The 22405-nt window shown below is 35.5% G+C and overlaps 1 protein-coding gene across 1 annotated transcript in view; it reads right to left on the bottom strand.

The window, feature by feature from the left end:
- MTREX (Mtr4 exosome RNA helicase) overlaps positions 1-22405 on the bottom strand; it is a 92910-nt gene that overhangs the window by 7378 nt on the left and 63127 nt on the right. Inside the window, exons 20-25 of the mRNA XM_026498956.4 lie at positions 16349-16459; positions 15026-15214; positions 10111-10274; positions 5942-6047; positions 2651-2707; positions 1313-1475 (exon numbers count right to left, since the gene is read on the bottom strand). Of these exons, the coding sequence (XP_026354741.1) occupies positions 1313-1475; positions 2651-2707; positions 5942-6047; positions 10111-10274; positions 15026-15214; positions 16349-16459 (790 nt within the window). The remainder of the gene's footprint in view (positions 1-1312; positions 1476-2650; positions 2708-5941; positions 6048-10110; positions 10275-15025; positions 15215-16348; positions 16460-22405) is intronic.

Below are 22405 nucleotides of genomic sequence, written 5' to 3'. Positions count from 1 at the left end.
TCCGTCACCTTGGGCAATTTACTTCTTAAAAGCTCAGCTTCCTTGTGCCAGCCAAGCAGAAATAGTATCTACCCCGAGTTGCCATTTTGGTGTTTAGATCTAAATTATATAAAGTAGTGCTGAGCACAATGCCTGGCACACAGTAATCACTTAATAAATAATGACGGTCCCAAGTAAGAGAATGCAGTACTCAGAGCAAGATTTTGGAACCACATTACTAAATGACCATTTAATGGAGGCTTAGAAATAAATTTCATGACACCATATACCAGGACACTGTAATAAAAAAAAACAACAACTATAAAACCATGAAGTTCAGCGTAATATAGTAAAGGCTAATAGTTGAAAATTTGACCTATGCATCATAAAAATCCATGATTCATAAACTCAGTGAACTATTAATAATAGTATCTGTTAAAAAGCATATAGCATCAGATGTGTCAAAAATACAAATTTTCTTAAAAGAAAGCTACAAACAATAGCACTTTAAATATTCTTATAATAATCACTATGAAGTCCAAGCTCATTTACTTTCATTTTTAAAAAGTTCAATGTAAATATCTTAGTAAATATTCACCATTATAAATATCTATATAAGCCAATCGTTTTGAAATGAATAAAACATTTCTAAAATGGTCTCCTTTAGATACTGTGCTTCCCCCCCTTTGTTTAAAGATTTATTTATTTATTTATTTATTTGACACAGAGAGAGCGAGCCAGTGAGAGAGGGAACACAGAAGGGGGAGTGGGAGAGGAAGAGGTAGGGTCCTAGTGGAGGAGCCTGATGTGGGGCTCGATCCCAGAACGCCGGGATCACGCCCTGAGCCGAAGGCAGACGCTTAACGACTGCGCCACCCAGGCGCCCCTTTTTTCCCCTTCTTGTAATTATTACTATTATTTCTTTTCTATTCCCTCTACCTTTATTTTTTTATTTAAAATTTCTATTCAGTTGAATAACAATTATTCTTTGTCTTTTAAAGACATTTTAAAAAGACTGCTCATTAGCCTGATTCATGCTAAAGCACCATCTCACTGAGGCCAAGTCTGTTATTAGAAATGCAATGATGGACAGCATTTTCAGCTCTGCTTTCTTTCAGTGGAATTAATATAGCAAGCGTTTAGATTACTGCCAAGAGATAAAGAAACAAACAAACAAATAAAAAAACCTCAAATGAACCTGAGTTACTAGGATCAGCTGTTTATCTGTGATGGCATTACCATTCCATATTATTCTTGTTTAGTTAAAACAATGCCATCCTGAGTATATTTCTTGTATCAGTAAGGAATGTATGTATACAGAATTTAAACATACCTTCAAAGACATCTGTCATTTTGCAGATATGGGCAAATGTAGCTCCGGTTGCCCAGGTATACACTACATCCATTAAGTGAGGTTTGAATGAGCTTAGGTATGTTTCTTCGTCAATTTCCAGTTTGGCTTCTGCTGAAACTTTTGCAATTCTTTTAGCGCATTCCTTTGAAAACAAAAGATTTACTCAACATTTCTTACTTAGGATCTTCCATCTTCTTTAGGTTTCCAGAGCCAGAATTACACAAGGTCCCTTTTTCTTCCTAGGTTCGTATGCCCACAGTTTGGATACCCTGTGCTTCTAAGTAGCTACAGTGCCTTTTCCACTGCGAAGTGACCCAACTGCAGTGTTTCCCCATTACACTGAAGTAAGTAATTAAGAAAAATTTATCAAGAGTGTGATTTTCACCCAGTTAAACCTTTTTTTAATAAAAAAATAGAAATTCTTCTTAAAGTCATTCAAGAGTAGCATTTAATTAATCTCTAAATATTTCATTAACAGCAACCAAAAAAACCCCCAAAGGCATCAATAGCAAAACAGACTTAGAAGAACACAAATCCTATGACAAAATAATGCTTTCCCCCAATAATGCTTTAAAAAATATAAATCTTAATCCCCCCTCCCCATCAGTGAGATATTTAGATTCATTCTTCTCTCCTTGGTAATATAAAAGGTCAAAACCACCTAGTCCTATATAAACTTCCCTGGTTCTGGAAGTTTAAATTTCTTAGTAATAAGGGATGTTAAATGTTCCACTGCAGAGGCTCTTTTTATGACTCACTTCTCCTCTCTTGCAGTGTCATATGGCTTCCTCTTTCCCCACCTTTCCGTCTAATGTTAAAAGGTAGATAAAATCAGTTCATCATAAGAAAATCTAACACACACAAATTCATTACTATAAGCTACTGGGGCTTTAAGGACCCAGGGATAATTAATTTCTTTGGATAAAACATATTTTGTTTGATTATTCTGTTGTAAACTACAATGGAAAAACATATGAAAAATTAAGCTAACTAATCCTAGTCCATCAAGATGCCACTCTTAATACCAAGGAAAACAATGCAGGCACTGAGTTGTTGATACCGCCTATCTACATTATGCAGGATTAAATCTACACTCATAGTAACTCAATACAATTCATTACACTGGTGGGGGACAATGTTTAATTATTAAAGTGAAAATCCCAAATGATAGCATTAAATGACAAGATTAACACGAAGTAACATATTTAATCTTGAAGGAAGTGGTCTCTGTGGAATGATAACTAATAGGATTAGACTGTCAAAAATGTCCATTTTACATATACTATTCATAAAACGTGCAGCTCAAAATACTCTTACCTGCATTTGACGAAGTGGTCCTGCTAACTGCTCTGTTAACTTAGGCATCTCACTAGACTATGAAAGAAAGGATATAAAGACGCAAGCTTAAAATGCTTTCTCCTGTAATAAAACAAAGCCTTCACGATATCCATCAATATCAAATTATAAGATCTTAGTTAGCATTTAGAGTTTCTAATGATCTTAGTTGATGTAAAGCAAAATTGCCACTCCTTTCATCCTAAATTATATTATATTTCAGAGGAAAATATTACACTGCTGAATTTACAATTTACCAGCTATTTTCTGTGACCACAAATGGAATGGAGGGAGAGCAAATATTATAAACACCCACAGTAGTTTAGTTACATCAAAATTACTATAAAACTGGGGCGCCTGGGTGGCACAGCGGTTGAGCGTCTGCCTTCGGCTCAGGATGTGATCCCGGCGTTGTGGGATCGAGCCCCACATCGGGCTCCTCCGCTAGGAGCCTGCCTCTTCCTCTCCCACTCCCCCTGCTTGTGTTCCCTCTCTCGCTGGCTGTCTCTGTCAAATAAATAAATAAAATCTTAAAAAAAATTACTATAAAACTATTTTATCACAGCTTGATTTTGAAATAGTTTTGGCTCCTAGGCCAACTCTCATTCTGTGGAAACCAAAAATTTGGGACAAAGATCATTAAAAGCAGTGTCCTCCATTTTTATTTTACCCAGGTATTACTAACTGGGCAAATGAACTTGGACAAGTGGCTTGGATCCAGTGTGTTGGCTTCGTACACCGTCAAAGAGAAAGAATAGGTCAGATCCTCAAAACCCTACTCTATTCTGATTAGAATAAGAACAAAGTCTCACAAAGGTAGCTTTACACAAAAATAAAATTATTACAAAAATGGTATGTATGTATGTATGTATGTATGTATGTATGTATGTGTGAGACAGGATTTAAATTATAGGTAAATTTTCTTAAAAAGCTATAATAGGTTAGTTGCAACAGTTCAGCCTTTATTTTAAGCATCAGTATTTATACAGGACTGGTTTTGCTTTGCATGTTATATGTATATTATATGTAATAAAATAATGACCTAGGTTCTGTATTATTCCTGTCCCAATTAAAAAAAAAAAGAAAAACCATGATGAATGATGAAAAAACAAAATGGCCACAATGAACTCAACATCACAGTTTGTGAATTCAAGACTACTTACCATCTTTGATATCGTGTCCATTCATGGTCAGCAGTTACTGACCACTCTTTCTCTGGTCAATATTTCACCAACGCTCTCCCACCAGGTGTATATACATTTTGTTCCTTCATCTCCCTTTTAAGTCTCAATTCAAATTTCACTCTTGGTGAGGCCTTTACTAATCACCTTGTTTAAATTTAGTAACCCTATCCCAATGTTTTCTACCTGCCTCCTCTGCTTCACTTTCATACAAAACTTTCATCACTATTTGACATAATCTGTGTGTTACTTCACTTCTTTATTGTCTACCTTCATCTACCAGCATATCCGCATCAGGAAAGCAAAAATTTCTGCTGTATCTCTAGTGCCTAGATTTGGGCACTGCACACAGTGGATTTTTAATAAATATTGGTAGTTGATACATATAAAGATCGTATTTAATCTTTAAATTACTTTTAATGATATAAAAATGCAGGGACACAATTTTAGAAAGAACACATTTCTAAAAAGAAGTCAGTATATTAAGCAGACTTTTTCATATTTATAACAAATACCTTACTATGTTTAACCTTTCCATCTGGCTAGAAAACATTCTTCTAAAAGCATCAACAAAATCCATGTGACTTGTAGTGTTAATTTTCCATCTTGATGTTGAAGGGCACCACCGCAAAAATTGATGACACTCCATATAATACAGTGTGGTTTCACTGAACAAATCTTAATTAACCACGTAGAGTGACATCTTGCCCACAAATTTCAGAATAATGGTTTGGTTAAGCCCAACTCCTTTGAAGAGGTAACATACTTGGGCTCTCAGGAAACAGGACTTTTATAGTACCACATTAAAAACAAAACAAAACAAAACAAAACAACAAATGCAAGAAATTAGCTATAAGACAAAGTCTTACACAAGCTGAAGGGCCCCAATCCCCAAATCATCATCGAACCTTACGTCTTTTCAGGGAATTTGACAAATATTCTTAACAATTACCCCGGAAATTAATGCAATAAAATTCTGAACCTAAGAAAAACAACAACCAAACATAGTATTTTGTACAGTAATGACTTCCTCATATGCAAATTACTTCACAGGTGCATAGCAGGCATTCTCAGGGGAGCATACATTGTTTTGGGACTATTGTCCTCTTTGTTATCACCGCCACTCTAGCTCTAATTCTCATCAGTAATCATGAAGCTGAGAGAAAAGGACCTACATATTTCAACAAGTAATGTATTTGTCCTGCTTCATAAATAAATAGTTAACAAACAGATCAATGGCAGAACTGAAAAAACAGTTTGTCTTACACAATTCACTTGAAAGTTAAACTAAGTGTACATGGTAAAAGGTCTTCTAAAAATTTAAAAATTAGTATTAAATTATTTTTAGAGGGCAAATGTCTTTGTCTTATTCTTATTTTGTCCACTTCATTCAAAATGAATAAAGTTTGAAATGTAAAACACACATTTTACTTTTTAAAACAAATCACACTGGTTTTTGGAATAAAGTAAAAGATTAGTGTTTTTGTGGTGGGCCATCTAGTACTTCATTTTTTGATTTTTAAGAGTTGCTGAAAGTGAGCTAACTACTCAATGAAAAAATTACTGTGAAACCAGTAATGAGAATGCTACAGCCACTACCTCAAACCTTACTTATGACAACTAAGACTTCAGCCACTCGGAAAATCAGTTGCTTCATATATGTTCTCCAATACTGGGAGAACAGAGATTCATTTAACCTCACTATAGCCCCTTTTATTTTCATTCTTTTGTCTAATTTTATTTTCATTCATTCACCGTTTTCTTTCTAGGACTATGTGACCAGACCAGATCTTTGAACAATGCACTGGGTTACAGAACAAATTTAAAGCCTGGAATATGATTAATGACTATCCACAAATAAAATCTTATTTCTCTCTCCTTTCTGATAATATGTATTTAATTACTTAATACTCTCTTACTGTATTTGTGTTAAAGTAGTGTTGATTTCTAATTAACATTACCCATAATACGTAAATATGAAACATTTTTATAATTTTATAATTAAAAGTGCCCATAGTAATATTAAGTTATAGGATGTGTGAATTAATAAATCAGGTTATATTAATAAATAAGGTTAAATCTATTAACTCACATTCTCTTGAAACACAAAGCAGCTTAGTAGTGCCGTTGCCTGTTCTGCAGACAGGTCATTGAAAAGGCCATTAAACATCATCTCAGTTAGAAGCAGCTCATCAGCACTAGATCACCACAAGAAAAAGAGAATAACTTTCAAATGTTGTAATATAAAAATACAAAGTGTATACACGCATGCTTAAAATGTAGACAGTTTAATAAAATCTATTACTTGAACATAAAGAGTAATCAATGAGAATGACAAAGATTTATTTAAGAAAATGACACAGGTCTTTATATTTTCCAATATATCAGTAATAAATGTAGAATGTTTATTTCATGTAAAAATCCCATTCTAGGAAACACCAAAATGCAAATCTTTACTGAAATAAAGAACTCTTTCTTAACTCTCAGTACACCAAGAAATGTAGTCATAACCATTTTTCCTCTGGGTCCAAGGATCCATTTAATTGTTTCTAAGGTGTTTAACAATTTATAACACAAAGAGATAATGAAAAACAACTTCATTAGAAATCTTAATTAGAATGTAACCACAGTAGACACACACTGCATTCCCAGTGTTGAAAACGTACATAACCAAGATGGCCAACGGCCTTTAAATGAAAGTCAATGCTGCTCTTCAACTGTTATCTGTGAGTCTGGACAATACCCATGTAGTAAATACATTCCAAATTTCAAATACATCTCCAACAGGTACTAGCTTATTATCACTTGTTTTTCTCCTGCACTTAACATTATCAAAGCATACTATTGACTGCAGATTTCAAATACATCTCTTGTAAAGGCTCTAGCTTATCATTATTTTTGGTTCTTCTTTTGAGTTATCAAAATATACCATTTTTAAAAACTTTCACAAGTTGTAATTTTGTTGAAGAGGGAGGCCATCTTCTTTGCTCTACAACTATACAACATTTTCATATTCAGGTTTATATTATAGAGATTAGAATGATCAACAGAATTTTTTTTTTGATCTCACCATCTTTTTCTTAACAATTTCCTTGTATTTACAACGGTCTTTAGTATTTGACCACTTAAAAACTATCAAGGACAATCTAGCAAACAAATCATAACAGATAAAAGACTATTGTCACAAGTCCTTTTAGCAAAATGGAATGGTCCAAGTTCTTAGCACAAAACATTATGCAATTCCTGCTTGCCGAACAGAAAGGAAAGTAAAATAAATAAGAATCTTAAACTTTTCTTTTCGTCCTTAGAGAGATATTATTCACCCACTGATTCTTCAGTTTGAGAATTTACCTACAGTCTAAGATTTTGCTACATGATTAATTTCACCATCAACACTGTATCTTCTGATTTGTGTAATAACTGCAAAAAAAAAATATCTTTCCTTTTTTCCCTTTGCCATCATGGGTGGAAAAGGAAAAACTCTGCTCAACTGTGCTCAATGGAAGCTACAAAAGACTACAAAGATAGTGTTTCTAGAATTCTGTAATCAAGGTTCCACAACGTATCTTACATTTATAAAAGAGCTTAACAGACCCATTTGGTAATTTTGAGGGTGTTACCCCTATTTAAAAAAAAAAAAAAAGCAAACTTTTAATTTTTGACTTCTAAAAAAGAATAAAGTCATGAACTATCAATCTTTATAAGTAGTTCTAACTAATCAAAAATAGAGTAAAAAATTAAATCTGGATTCCTGATGGTAAAATGAGAGTCAAGTCAAAGAGGACAATACAAATAAGCCAAGAGTACTTCAAGAACTACGTATTAGCACGTACATGCCACTAAGGTGGGAGGCAGACACAAAACACAGTAATCACAGGACAGTGATCTAACAGGTTACACAAGCAATTACACAAAAAAAGTTGAGGAGCTTAAAATAAGGCGAGAAATTCACAGCAAGTTTCGTAAGATGCAGGAAAAAATACGTAGGAATTAGGATTCGGGGTAGGAGTGAAGGAAAGGTCATGCTAAGAGAAAGAAACGTGTGGGATGTGGCTAGAGAGGAAAGGGCAACAATACGCTAAATTATGGCATTTATTCTAAAAGCAATAGGGAATAACTGAGAGACTTTCACCAAAAGAATGAAATGATAGGATCTGTGCTTTGGAGAGAATACTGTCAAGGCAGTATAAAGGATGGATTATAAAGACTCAAGACAGGAGGCAACAAAAATGAGGGCTTCTGCAGTACTCTAAACACGAATTAATGAAGGCACATTAGTCAGTGGGAAGAGTTAAAAGGGCAGAGAGAGAGGAAACACTCAGGAAGATGCGAAAAGAGAGAGAGAGAAGGGAGACGAGCCTAAGAGGACTCCTACGTTTTTGCCATTAGTGTCTGGGTCTTATTCAGCAAGAGACCAGAGGGAGAACCAAATACTGGGGGAAAGGTAACATACTTTCATATGTGATACTGTTCTCTCTCTCTCTCTCTAGTCTTATTTTAGAATAAAATCAATATTATTCTCCCAAGACTAAATCCAGCTGCAGATATCTGAGAGAAATTTTCTACGTTGTTAAATACCATATAATATTACAAAGAAAAAATTTCAATAACATTTATAAATTCTGGCATATGAATCAGTAAACCAGTGCTGTGGCCTAGCTTTAGATGTGGGTAAATTATTAACCTTACAGTACCTACAATTCTTTTCTTTTTTTTTTTTAAAGATTTTATTTATTTAACAGAGAGAGACAGCCAGCGAGAGAGGGAACACAGCAGGGGAAGTGGGAGAGGAAGAAGCAGGCTCCCAGCAGAGGAGCCCGATGTGGGGCTCGATCCCATAACGCCGGGATCACGCCCTGAGCCAAAGGCAGACGCTCAACAACTGAGCCACCCAGGCGCCCCACGGTACCTACAATTCTTTAATTACAAAGTAGGAAAGCAGGTTTAAGGAAAACTAGAAGCTGACGTGGCAGATGTAACTTGAACAAATGATATATCTGGCTCACACAGTAACTAAAAAAATAATTTTGAATTAGTCTGTGAACAATTAAAAAACCAAGGGACGTCACTTAAAATTCTGGTTTTTCGGCTTCTCTAAATTGAAAAATCTGTTATCACACTGTTCTGTAATACTTGGGGCTGGGTAGCTGCTGCCCCCTTTTGGTGACCAAGAATTGTTCTAGTTTACCACACAATGTAGACATGAGTTCTTAACATCTGAACTAAACAATAAGAAAAATATGAATAAGTCTTCCCCAGAAATGTCTGAAACCATATACGAGGCCTATAATTCTCCAGCCCCATCCATTAGGGCCATGGTGAAAACACAACAAACTGTTGCAAAAACATCTTTTATGAAATCAATGGGAATAATGGTTATAACTATGGACAAAACAAGAGTATCTTCAGCTAATGGAAATCACATGGGATCTTGAGCCAGAACCATTCAATAGGCCCTTCTGACCCACAGAAACCACCAGAAATAATGAAATGACTGCTGGTTTCAAGTCATTTAGTTTTAAGGCCATTTGTAACATGTCAAAAGATCACCAAAATAGATAATATCTTATATCCAGTTTTATGCCATGGCCTATAATATGCTATGCTGTAATTCCCTGTTTCTTAACCCAAAACTTTATACAATAGGATAATGGTTATTAGAGTAGTTTAAGGTGGGAAAATGTTCAAAATTGTAAAAAAGAATTAAGTATACAAAACTGTGTATAAACTAAGATCACGAATACGTAAAAATACACAATGCAGTAAAATAAAGAAAAAAGGAAATACATCAGAATGCTAATAGCATTTGTATTAAATAGTGGGATGGAAGAGATTTTTTTAATGCTCTTTTTCTAACTTCATCATCAAAAACTGCATTTACTATGGAAGGTATTTTACAAACTTTTAGTTTTTTTATTTTTTAAGATTTTATTTATTCATTTGACAGAGAGAGAGAGAAACAGCACAAGGAGGGGGAGTGGCAGGCAGAGGGAGAGAGAGAAGCAGGTTCCCCGCTGAGCAGGGAAACCAATGCGGGGTTCGATCCAAGGACCCTGAGATCATGACCTGAGCCAAAGGCAGACGCTTAACGAAGCCACCCAGGCGCCCCACAAATTTTTTTTTTTTTAAATTATGTTCAATTAGCCAGCACATACTACAATACACACTTTTTATTTTTCAGACAGCTTTTGCCAAAAGGTTTAGTCCTTGTATAAAAACAGTATCTCATTTTAAAGTCAGTTTTCTAGAACCAGTTTTTACCTGCTTATCTCACAAGCCACTCGTCCTTTCATCTCTATGACATCAGAAGAAGTAGCGAATCCCAACCTTCTTAAAACACGTTTGCGACATTTGAGCTCATCCATTTGTAGGACAGTTCTTGCTTTCTTTAGTTCTCGCTTTGCAGATTTAATATCTATTGCAATCTAAGGCACATAAAATAATAAGGAAAATTAAACAAAGTAAACAAAATAAAATGAAATTTATTCATGTAATGAAATAAAAAATATATTTTTTAAAGATTTATTTGAGAAAGTGTGTGCACGAGCAGGGGGAGGGGCAGAGAGAGAATCTCAACCAGACTCCCCACTGAGCGTGCAGTCCAACGCAGGTCTTGATCTCATGACCCCAAGACCATGACCCAAGCCAAAATCAAGAGTCAGGCGGTCGGGGCGCCTGGGTAGCGTCTGCCTTCGGCTCAGGGCGTGATCCTGGCGTTCCAGGATCGAGTCCCACATCGGGCTCCTCCGCTAGGAGCCTGCTTCTTCCTCTCCCACTCCCCCTGCTTGTGTTCCCTCTCTCGCTGGCTGTCTCTGTCAAATAAATAAATAAAATCTTCAAAAAAAAAAAAAAAAAAAAAGAGTCAAGCGGTCAACCCACTGAGTCACCCAAGCACGCTAGAAAATATTTTATAAGGATGCCTTACAAGGATACCCGGAGCTTCTTACTTTTGTAGGATATTACACAAGAAGAATGATATATCTGTAGGAATTAAATACCAGCAAAAATGTGAAATATATATAGATATATAAAACACCATTTGAAAAATTTAAGGCAAAGCAGGGATATTTAGGAGTTGTTAAAAGTTTAAGAAGCTGGGGAACACAGCACGGTTCTTGCTTAAATGAGGAGCAAGGAGGAAGGTCTAGAAGAAGGAGTGAGGTGGACAGCCATCAGCTAGATAAGGTAACCTGCTGGAGGCTGAAAAAGTCAGTAGTAAATTAGGATAGGCTCTCCCAGACAAATCTGACAATTAATCATGCTTCCAAGAGCAGCATCAACTCCAGCTTTTCATCCTTAGGAAATGAGGGGGTAGCTTAGAGAACAGGAGAGATGAGGGTTTATGAGTCTTATCTCTTGGCTACCAATATTTCCCTCATGATGTCCTGAAAAGTATTTCTTCTCTTTGCCTTCTAATTGTATCACAAAACTGCCTAAGCTAGAAATGGCTTTAGCCAAGAGAATAGGTCTTTATTCTAAACTTTAAAAGGAAAAAATATTTTTAGGTCATCCTCCAGAATGGATGAGTTTTAAAATTCAGTTAATCAGTAAACACTACATACTTTTCCAACTGGGACAAGAATATCCTAGTACAACAGTAAGAAAATAATGAATTACTAAGATTGAGGCTTGAAGTTCAGAAAAATACTGACAAAACAAAATTTTAGCGACTCAGAAGGTGAATTCAAAGACTCCAGAATTTTGCATATGACTTATTAGGCTTCCATTGAGGAGCAGAAATGATAAAGGCAATGACTGTGGTCTGTAATGGATATTTACTGATAGCTAATTATGTACCCTCTTTCTAGTGCTTTATATTATTTCATTTAATTCGTATAGCAATTGTGTAAGGTGGTAACTAATATTAAATGTGAATTTTACCAAGATAAAAATCTGAGAAAGATTACTAAGTTAACTTAGTCAAGATCGGAGCTAGTGGGTAATAAAGATGGGATTCAAAACCACTCTGTCAGCCTTCAGAATCCAATCTCTTACTGGTTATTTATATTGCTATGATAAAATGTGTTGTCATAATGCTATGAGGATAAGAATGCTTTATATGCTAGACAACTCTCTGCTACCTAGCATAATTTATCGGGTCTACTAGAAAAAAAAAAAGTTGTTTTCTAAAGTTTCCTTGACTGAGGATGTCCATATGAGCAGAGCAGAAGACTGCTAAGTACTCAGAGGCATATAAAACTTACCGGTTAGAAGACAGCTCACTAGTGAAGAATTTTTTTTTCCTCAGTAATTTTTATTAAAATGTATTTTGGATATATTGAGTTAAATGAAAATATTATTAAAATCAATTTCACCCATTTCTTTTCACTCTTTAAAATGTGGTCTCTTTAGAATTTAAAATTATATACGTGGCTTAAATTATATTTCTGTTAGATGCTGTTTTAGATCTTTTCCTACACATTTTAAAAGAACAGATATACTCATGTCTGTAAAAGCATGGACACACAGTAATAGGAGCTTTTCCCCAACAGAAGTGAGATCAGCTTCCTTTTCTCCTAATAAATCATCTGCAAATACATTTGCAATACATTTTGCAAAGACTACAAGTAAAATGACCTCATTTTTTAAAAGGTTTTTTAAAATTAAAGATATTTATTTATTTGAGAGAAAGAGAGAGAAAGAGAAAGCATGAGTTGGGGAAGAGGCAAAAGGAGAGGGAGAAGCAGATTGCCTGCTGAGCAGGGAGCCCGATGCGGGGCTCGAACCCAGGACCCTGGGATCATGACCTGAGCTGAAGGCAGACGCTTAACTGACTGAGCCGCACAGGTGCCCCAACCTCATTTTTTTTAATGCCCCTGTTGATTTCCATGATATGGATATGTGTAAGTCATACATCTAAATCCCTACTGATGACACACTGAGGTTAGTTTTATATTCATTTGCTTTTTCAGACTATGCTATAAGAACATGTTTGTATCACCTCACTTCGGAGTCCCAATTCCTAGAAGCAGGAAAGCTGGGTCAAAAGGTATGAGTACTTACAATGGTGACAGCTGAGAGATCAGCTTTTTGAAGGCTTCTTAGAGAGCAGGGCTAAGGGATGTGAAATTTATCCTGCAGTCACTAGGAGGCCATAAAAAAACTTGTTTTCTTCCCCCTAAATTGTTAACTCTGTAGTTTTCTCTCATTATAAAATATTCTATAAACACATTACAGACAATTAAGGAGGAAAAAGAAGAAGGAAAAAACACTACTATAATCTCATTGCCCAAATACCACCACTTCAGGTTTTCCTTTTAGTTTTTTTGGCGTATGTTTTTATTTGTGCTAACTCATAATCATAGTCCACATCGATATTAGCATTTAATGCACTCACGCGAGCCTTTTTTCATGTACTGCTGAGTTTTCATAGCAAGTTTATTTAGTCCCACCCTTAGCCACACACTATGGCCTTTTTCCGTTATGTCCGAGTAGCTCGGATAATGCCACTCTCTGTGGCTTCATACCACCTTCTCTGTGGATGCTTTCTAGTCACCATTCAACCAGGCTCAAGAGTCTGTGTTCTTGTGATATGGAACTGTTCAGGATGACTCTCTGGTGGCAACACACAAAGTACATGGACGCAGGGAGGGAGCTGATGGAATGGTCTCGGTGAGAGATGAACAGGCCAGGATCCCAAGTGAGGATCCTTGTACTAGTTACTAAAGCTTTCTGTGTCTCCATTTCCTCATCCTGAGAAGCACCCTCCTGGTGGACCACAGCATGCTGAGGTATATGTTCACTGTCCACGTGGCACAGGGCCCCATCATGTTAGTCCACAGAAAGCCAGAAAGAGTGCTATAAAACTGTGAACTAAAACATACTACTTTGTTAAGCCAAGAAGTTTCCACTCACAAGCGTGTTCAATAAATAGTAGGTATCTACTTTATAAAGAGATCATGTGGGATACGGGAGAGTACAAGTAAGCTAAAATGAAATACCTGACCCTAAGGAGCTTAAAATAATAATTGGTGAAACAGGAAGACATAGGCAGAAAACGTGCCATGCGATAAAACCTGAAAAAGCGTAATAGCAAGGAGCTTTCAGTTTCAAGGAGAAAGTGACACTTCTATACAGTACAAAAGATTCTAGTTGAAGAAAAGTGGACAGTGGAAAGGAATGTGTTCACTTCAAAAAGCTTTTCCTAAATTTATTATTCACAATGGCTCCAAGAATGCTTTTCTGGTTAGAGACTATAGCTAATTACCCTAAAAAGCTAAACTATTACAACTTCATACCACTAGGAAGGCTATAATAAAAAACACAGACAATAACAAGCATTGGTGAGAATATGGAAAAATAAGAATTTTCATAAATCGCTGGTAAGAATGTAAAGTGCTACAGCCACTTTGGAAAAAACTTGGCAGTTTCTCAAAGGTTAAACACAGACTTACTATATGACCCAGCAATTCTACCCAATTCCATCCAAGAGAAATGAAAACATATCCACACAAAAACTTGTACATAAATGCTGGTAGCAGAGTTATTCATAACAGCCAAAAAGTGGAAAAACCCCAAATGTCTATCAACTGATGAACTGTTAAACAAAATGTGGCATATCCATATAGTGGAATATTTTTCAGCCACAAAAAGGAATAAGTACTAATTCATGCTACAACACGCACGAACCTTGAAGACATTATGCTAAGTGGAAAGAACAGATATAAAAGGCCACATACTGCAGGATTTTATTTTTAAATAAAATAAGCAATAAGCAAAGAATAAGAATAAGAATAAGCAAAACCATCGAGGCAGAAAGTAGATTTATAGTTGCCAGGCTCTGGAAGATTGGGGAAATACAAAGTGACTGCTAACTGGCACGAGGTTTCTTTTTAGGGTGATGGAAACATTCTGGAATTGGAAAGTGATATGGTTGCAGTTATCTGTGAATATGCTACAAACCATTGAATTGTACGCTTTAAAAGGGTGAATCTAATGCTACATGAATTATATTACATTAAAAAAACTGAAGAAAACCCATTAAATAACAAATTATAGTAAAATGATTTTTATCTCATCTTGCTGATAAGAATTAATGGTCTCCTTAAAAGATAGGTAGATAATTCTCTGTTTTAGCTGATGAAACCAAGAGGAAAGGAAAATTTAAAAAAAAGTATTCATTAATTTATAGTGACATTCACAGAATTTTATGATAAAAAATAAGTTTCTGCCATACCTGTGCTTTTTTTTCACAAAGTGTATACACAGTTTCCAAATTTGGATCATTGTGAAGTGGATGAGAATACATTCTATGCTCAAAAGCCTCCACTTTCTGGATGACTTTTTTCAGCCCTTGATCTTGAATGCCCATGTCATCAATAGGGTCTAATAAAGGAACACCATCAGGAAAACGTTTCTGAACTTCCTAAAACAAAAAATTTAAAATTAATTTTTTCATTTGATAGACAAGACTAGTTAAGACTAAATAAATATTTCCTTCTATGTTTTTCTATGCACAAAGACAGAAACATGCTACTTAAAAATGCACTTAAATTGGAGTGTACTTTTCCATTGCATATGTTTTTGAAAATTCCTTCTGAATTGCTGTACTATGATTTATTGATACAGGGATGTGTTAAATTTATTAATAATTCTAGTATTTAGAACTCACCAATTCTGAAAGTGGCACAATTTACTGATAAACACATTATTGTATATTTAGGTTGTTGTAACATCTTACTGTTATAAATAATCCGGTGTTAAACAACCCAAGCGTAAACTGTTTTCAATTTTCTCATGATTTCCTTGGGGCTGATTCCTAGAGGTGCACTACTGAGTTGAAAGACATTAAATTTTTGAAGGGTCCAGATCCCTATCAACAGGCCTTAAAGGTAAAATAGGATTTGGTGAGTTAGGGATTTAAAAAAAAAAAGAAAGGTTACCCACATAAAGATTCTGTAAAACTGTCAAGAGAATTCTTCAATTCAGGAAGCCTGCCTATGGACCACAGCTTATTCCTACTCTAACGAAAGCATCCTGCTTATCTTTGTTTTCTCAAATTCCAGTATAGAGCCTTTGCTGCATAGTAAATATCAATCCAAGTATTTGTTGACTAAATAAATGACAAAATTCCTTTTTCTTCCCCTACTGGAAAATAAAATTCCAGAATGACATAAATTTTTCCTACTGAGAATTAAACTATTTCATTAATTTATTAACTACACTAAAAAACGTTTAAAAGTCCTGGCATGTGATTTTATACATAAAAATTTTAATACCTCCTAGTTATTTTCACTCAACAAACAAAGCAAAACAAATTTTGCATGTAACAGTAGCCATGTTTTCCTCTGTGAGATCTCCTTTAGCAACTCACTTTGCTGGTATATTCAAGGAGTGGACAATCTACACAAAGATCTCCTATTATCTTTTATTAAAAAAAACTGCCACGGATAACAGTGTTTACAGTTTTTTTTTAAAGAAAGCAATACACTTTAAAGCATTTAAGTTGTCTTGCTATAAATCCTATTTATATTTAAATTTATAAAATTAACACACGTACCTGTATTGATTTTAAAACACTCTGTCTGTTATCCACTGGTCGAAGGTCTTTAGGAATGTAAAGCCTAACACTGCTGATGGCAGACAGGAGGTGTACCAAAACTGGAACAACCTGCCAAGCAAGAGTTACAGAACACTACAATTAAAACTGCACATTTTCAAACTCTGCCATTCCCTAAATTTAGCTTGAATCCTTAAAACAAAGCTGCATTAACAATCTGTGACACACATAACAGTTGATAATAATCATTGTGGAAGCTTGTATCTTATCAGAAGCTATATTTCAAAAGTAAAAACTAATTAAACCTCTAAATAACAGGCAAATAAATGGTACCTAAACATAAGTTACTCCCGCAATACAGATCTCATTTGCACATCCTCCTGTATTGGCACTTCTTGAATACCTTGAAGTACAATAGCACTACAGGGGAAGGAAAGACTCCTGCGTAGCTTTAGATGCCCAAGTAAGGTTCACGTAAGCTCTGGATGGGCCAGAATGAGAACAGATGAAAAGAAGTATTCCAACCAGAGGAAACAGTATACTCCATTAGACATAATGAAGAATCACCTATCTTCAAACTAACTTCACGCTTTCTCCTGACAAGAACACCCTTGCCTCATCATCAAATATGACATTTTACTTCCTTTAAATTTAGAGGTCTTCTGTACACTGAGAAGTTAACACTTTCAAAGGTCCAAATTCATCCGTGTATTGGTCTCTCATGGCTACCTTTACTGTGATTACTACTGAAAAAATGACTATCACTGGCCTGCCGGTAACAAATATATTCCTAGTGTTTTACTGAATAAAATGGTATAACAGCTGAGCAGTTTCCAGAGTCACGACTGCTTGGGTCTGAATTCAGTGTTCTGCTAGTTTTGTGACTTTGAGGAAGTCTCCTCATCTTTTTAAGCTTCGTTCTCCCCATTTAAAAATGGAGATGAAATGATATCTATCTTATTAAACTGCTGTGAGAATTACATGAAACAATGCATGTAAAATACTTTAAAATAGTGCCTTACCACCTTTAAAAATGTTATTTTGTATAATAAGCAAAATTAAATGTCAACAAATCTGTATATACCAAAACTAAAATATTAGCACATATCATTCTCAAATACCAAAGAGAAAAGGTATTTGTTAAGTGTTAATAAGTGAAAAAGATGAAGAATGAAAAAACAGAGAAAGCCATTTAAACGGGACAACTACAACTTCCTATTTGAAAACGACCAAAAAAATAATAATATAATAAACTGTCCATTTTATTTTCTCAATTGTTACTAGTTTGCCATATGTGCCTTTTCTCTTTCCAGATAAGATTTTGGGATTTTTGGAGGGAGTGTTTTTCTTTCTTTCTGCCTTCCTTGTTCCTCCTATTTTAACCATTTGAAATTCATTTGCGAAGTCACTTCATCTTACCAGCAAATACTTCATCATGTATCTTCTAAGAACAAACACATTCTCCTGCATAGCCACATTATATCATAAAAATTTAACAATAATACATTGTCATCTAATATACAGTTCATATTCAAACTTCCCCAACTGGCTCACTAATGTCCTTCACAGATACCACCACCACCACCACCACCACCACGTTCAGATCGAGGCTCCAACCAACGATCATTTACTGCATTTAGCTGTCAGGTCTCTTCCATCTTTTTAAATCCAGAATACTCCCCACCTTTTTTGTTTTTATGGGACTGACATTTTCATATAATTTCTAAGTTAAAAGGTACAAGAATAGAACAAAGAGCTCCTATGTACCTTTATTCAGATTCACCAATTATTACATCTGTCCCATGTGCCTTATCATTCTCTCTCCACAAACACACACCACGTGCACAGCACGAGTATTGAAAGCGGGAAATTTAGCGCGGATACAGTATTATCTACAGTCCATATTAAACTTTCACCTACCTCCCCAACAATGTCTTTTATAGCACCCTCCTCCTCCCCCCCCACTCTATGCATCCAAACCAGGACTACGGATTAAATTTAGTTGTAATAATTCTTTATTCTACTTTAATCTGGAACAGTTCCTCAGTTTCTCTGTGCTCCTCAGGATACTGACATTTTTGAACGGGGTACTTATTTGGTAGAACGCCTCTGAACTTGAGTTTGTCTCATTATAAGGAATCATCAGGTTCAGGGTATGCATTTTCGGCACAGGTGATGTTTTTCTGTTCTTCCCATCCATTGATCAACATTATTGGTGATACTAACTTTCATCACTCAATTCAGATGGTTATCTCTAGCATTCTCTCCTGTAAACTTACTACTTTCCCCTTTACAATTAATAAGAAACTTATGAGAAGATTCATACTTTGTAAATATCCCATTCCTCACTAAACTTTCAACTCACTAGTCTTAGGATCTATGGATTTTTCTTGCCGGAGTCCATTTGTGGTAGTCGCCTAATGGTGACTTTTCTAACAAATTTATTCTTTCTATATTTTATCTATCTACCTACCTACCTACCTACCTACCTACCAACCTACCCAAGTATGGATTTGTGGATGCTTACTTTCATTGGATCATAATTAATATAACCTTTATTCTTAAACTGTCAAATTCATTTTTAAATAAGACACTATGAGGGCTGAACTGGCTCTTTGAACCACCAGTTTGTGACCCATGCAAAATTCTAGATGCACTATTTGAATGGAAAGAGAACACTGAAGTGAATGTACATAATCCAAAAATGGCAGAAAAACTCAAAATAATTCACTTAGCTTTAGACAGGAAGTATATGCTTTATGTACCTGAAGTTGAATTCATTTAGCACAAGTATTTGAGAATTTCCTTGAAAACAAAATAAACACCATTTAGTGAAGACTTGATTCAGAAGAAAGATAGAAACTGCTCAATTTCTAACACTGTTTCCCATAATAAACACTATCCAAAAATGGTCAACTCTCACATTAATGACAAGAAAGACACTACAAAAGTCCTCCAACAAATGTCTCCGTAAGTACAAGGAAGGGAAGATCCTACGACTTAAGTTTTGTAAATAAGAAGTTAAATGCTTAAAAACCAACTGAATAGTTCTCATAAAATGATAAATCTCTACACACAGAGATTTAAAAACATAATATTTGCATAGTATAGTTCACTCGACTTTCTAACCCTAATAACCTTATAAAGTAAGTTAGAATTCAGGCTCATCATGACACAAGATTGGTTTATATAAATCCAAATAATCATGTGGGTAAGTACTACAAACCTGTTAGAATACCAATAACAGAAATAGACCTTTTCAAGTTTGCCATAAATCAACTTCCCCTTTTAAGATAAGCAAATGATAAGGTAGATAACAGGAAAAGTCCATAAGTTTAAGTGAATATGTTCTAAATAAGTTTCAGGCAGTGTCATTTCTTCAAATCAAGGCTATTAACTAAAATATGATTTTTGAATTTTTTCATCCAGACAAGATATTTTTTGAACGAACGACATTTTAATCAAGTCCAGGCAAAGTTATTTAAACTGATGTGTTTTATTAAATTTTAGATTTTTAAAAATATTAAATGTGTGTCTTGATCTAATTTTCTTTCCAACTCTGGAAATTAACTAAAAGCTTGAAGCAATCTAAGAAGCATTTAAAAAGCTAAATTTGGTATCACACACACTCCAAGTTAAAGGAAAGAAAAGGACTGTGGAAATCCCATTACCTCCTCATATCTCATGCAAAGGAAGTCTGGTTCAAACATACCCAGAGAGATGAAAATTTCCTTATAAATTATCTATGGAATGATTTCCCTGTGTCCAGAATTCCTATTTAAGATATTAATTTATAGGGGCGCCTGGGTGGCACAGCGGTTAAGCGTCTGCCTTCGGCTCAGGGCGTGATCCCGGCGTTATGGGATCAAGCCCCACATCAGGCTCCTCCGCTGTGAGCCTGCTTCTTCCTCTCCCACTCCCCCTGCTTGTGTTCCCTCTCTAGCTGGCTGTCTCTATCTCTGTCGAATAAATAAAATCTTAAAAAAAAAAGATGTTAATTTATAAAAGCGAACAATACATACATATTCCATCTCTTAAGATACAGTCCTTCTCTGGGACACCTGGGTGGCTCAGTCAGTGAAGCGTCTCCCTTCGGCTCAGGTTACGATCCCGGGGTCCTGGGATGGAGTCCTGCATTGGGCTCCCTGCTGGGCGGGGAGTCTGCTTCTCCCTCTCCCACTGTCTCTCCTCTGGCTTGTCCCCACCCCCATCTCTCAAATAAATAAATAAAATCTTAAACAACAACAACAAAGATATAGTCCTTCTCTTTGTTCTATCTTTATCATTCAATCACATATAACAGAACTTAGAGTTCTTTTAAATAAGGGACATTTCGAGGTGCCTGGGTGGCTGAGTCTGTTGGGTGTCTGATTCCTGGTTTTGGCTTGGGTCATGATCTCAGGGTCCTGAGATCGAGCCCCGCAGTGGGCTCCATGCTCAACAGGGAGCCTGCTTAAGAGTCTCCCTCCGTCTGTCCCTCCTCCCACTCATTTTCTCTCTCTCTCTTTCTCGCTCTCAAATAAATAATCTTTAAAAAAACAAAAGCAAAGAAAGGGATGTTTCATGCTCTGTGCATGTTCTTGCATTGCTCGGAAAGCAATTTTTGTCTGAAAATATTCCTACAAGTCAGGTGAATTTCTCAACACTTCTTTTATAAAACCTTTACTGATCTTGCCTCTCAAACACACTCTACCCCAGTTAGAGGATGCATTTTTGATGTTCACCAACTCGAGCACAAAATATTCCCCCCATTAAGCTGTCAGCCCCTTGAGACCAGAGACGAGATGATATATGTACTTTATGCTAACACACCTCCCATTAATTCCCTGAAATAAACTGAATTAAAAAATGTTAAACATCAATTATACTTCAATTAAAAAAATGCTACAGAAGACATAGTTTGTCTAGGATCCAGTGATATCTACCCTGCAGAGGCTATTAAACTGAGACAAAATATGATTAAGTACTACAAAGCTTCTTAGTATCTTTAAGTAAAACAGGCACAGCTGCTAGGCTTACTAAAATCTGGGCCTAAAAGCGAGACAGACAACAAATAGTTTTCCTTAAAATGCTAACTCTAATGAATTAGTCATTAGAACGTTTTCTTGGAAGAATCTAAGTGTTCACTGTGAAAGAATGCCACAACTTATCATCAATGTCTGCCATAAGAGAAAAAGAATGTTGGCGCGTGTGCCACATATTTGCCATTCCAAGTTGCAATAACTTCAAAGGTCCCTTTGAATACAATGACTACTTGCTAAATTGTGGGAGTTTTACTCTCATTTACAGTTAAGCAGTCAATTGTAAAATAAACACTACAGAAAAAAAATTATACAAGTTTCACTGGTGCTGGAATTCTATAGAACAAATTTTAAGATTAAGGAATAGAAACCAAACATTAGCTGGGATTAGAAGTAAAATAATTATACTTTTAATTATTATTTTAAAACATTTAATAATGAACAGTCTCCTTAAATACTGTCTATTCTGAATTTCATTGTCATCTGAACTAACCCAAAGCAAGAGCCTCTGATTCTGCAGTGGCAGATTTTAATTTCGATATATCAAAGGTTATTTTAACATACATCATCACAATGACATTTCCTAAAAAATCTAGGGAATACACCACACATTTAAAACAATGTTTTAAAATAACAAAATTCTAGTATATTAGCCTTCAAATACATAGGTGGAATCTCAATAGTGAGATTTTACCTATAATTAATTATTTAAAAAAAACAGTGGAGGGGGATGTTTAAGAAATACAGGTATCTCATGTAGCAAACTGAATGTTTTGCATTTAAATGAAAGCACAGGTAAATTGAGGAGCTTGGGAAGATGGCAGAGTAAGAGGATCGTGAGCTCAGGTCCTCCCACAGATACATCAGGACTACAACTACATACAGTGCAATTCACTCTGAAAAGGGCACAAAGACTAGCATAAAAGCTTTTCCACAATAAAGATATAGAGAAAAAGCCATATTGAGAAGTGTAGAAGGGGCAGAGACATGGCTGGGAACCAAACCTGTCAGCAGGGTGACCCCCCAAAAGGAGTGT

Source organism: Ursus arctos, unplaced genomic scaffold (genome assembly GCF_023065955.2).
Source record: "Ursus arctos isolate Adak ecotype North America unplaced genomic scaffold, UrsArc2.0 scaffold_5, whole genome shotgun sequence".
Taxonomy (NCBI): Eukaryota; Metazoa; Chordata; class Mammalia; order Carnivora; family Ursidae; genus Ursus; species Ursus arctos.
Note: the sequence above shows the minus strand (reverse complement) of the source record. Positions and strands in the feature narration are given on the sequence as shown.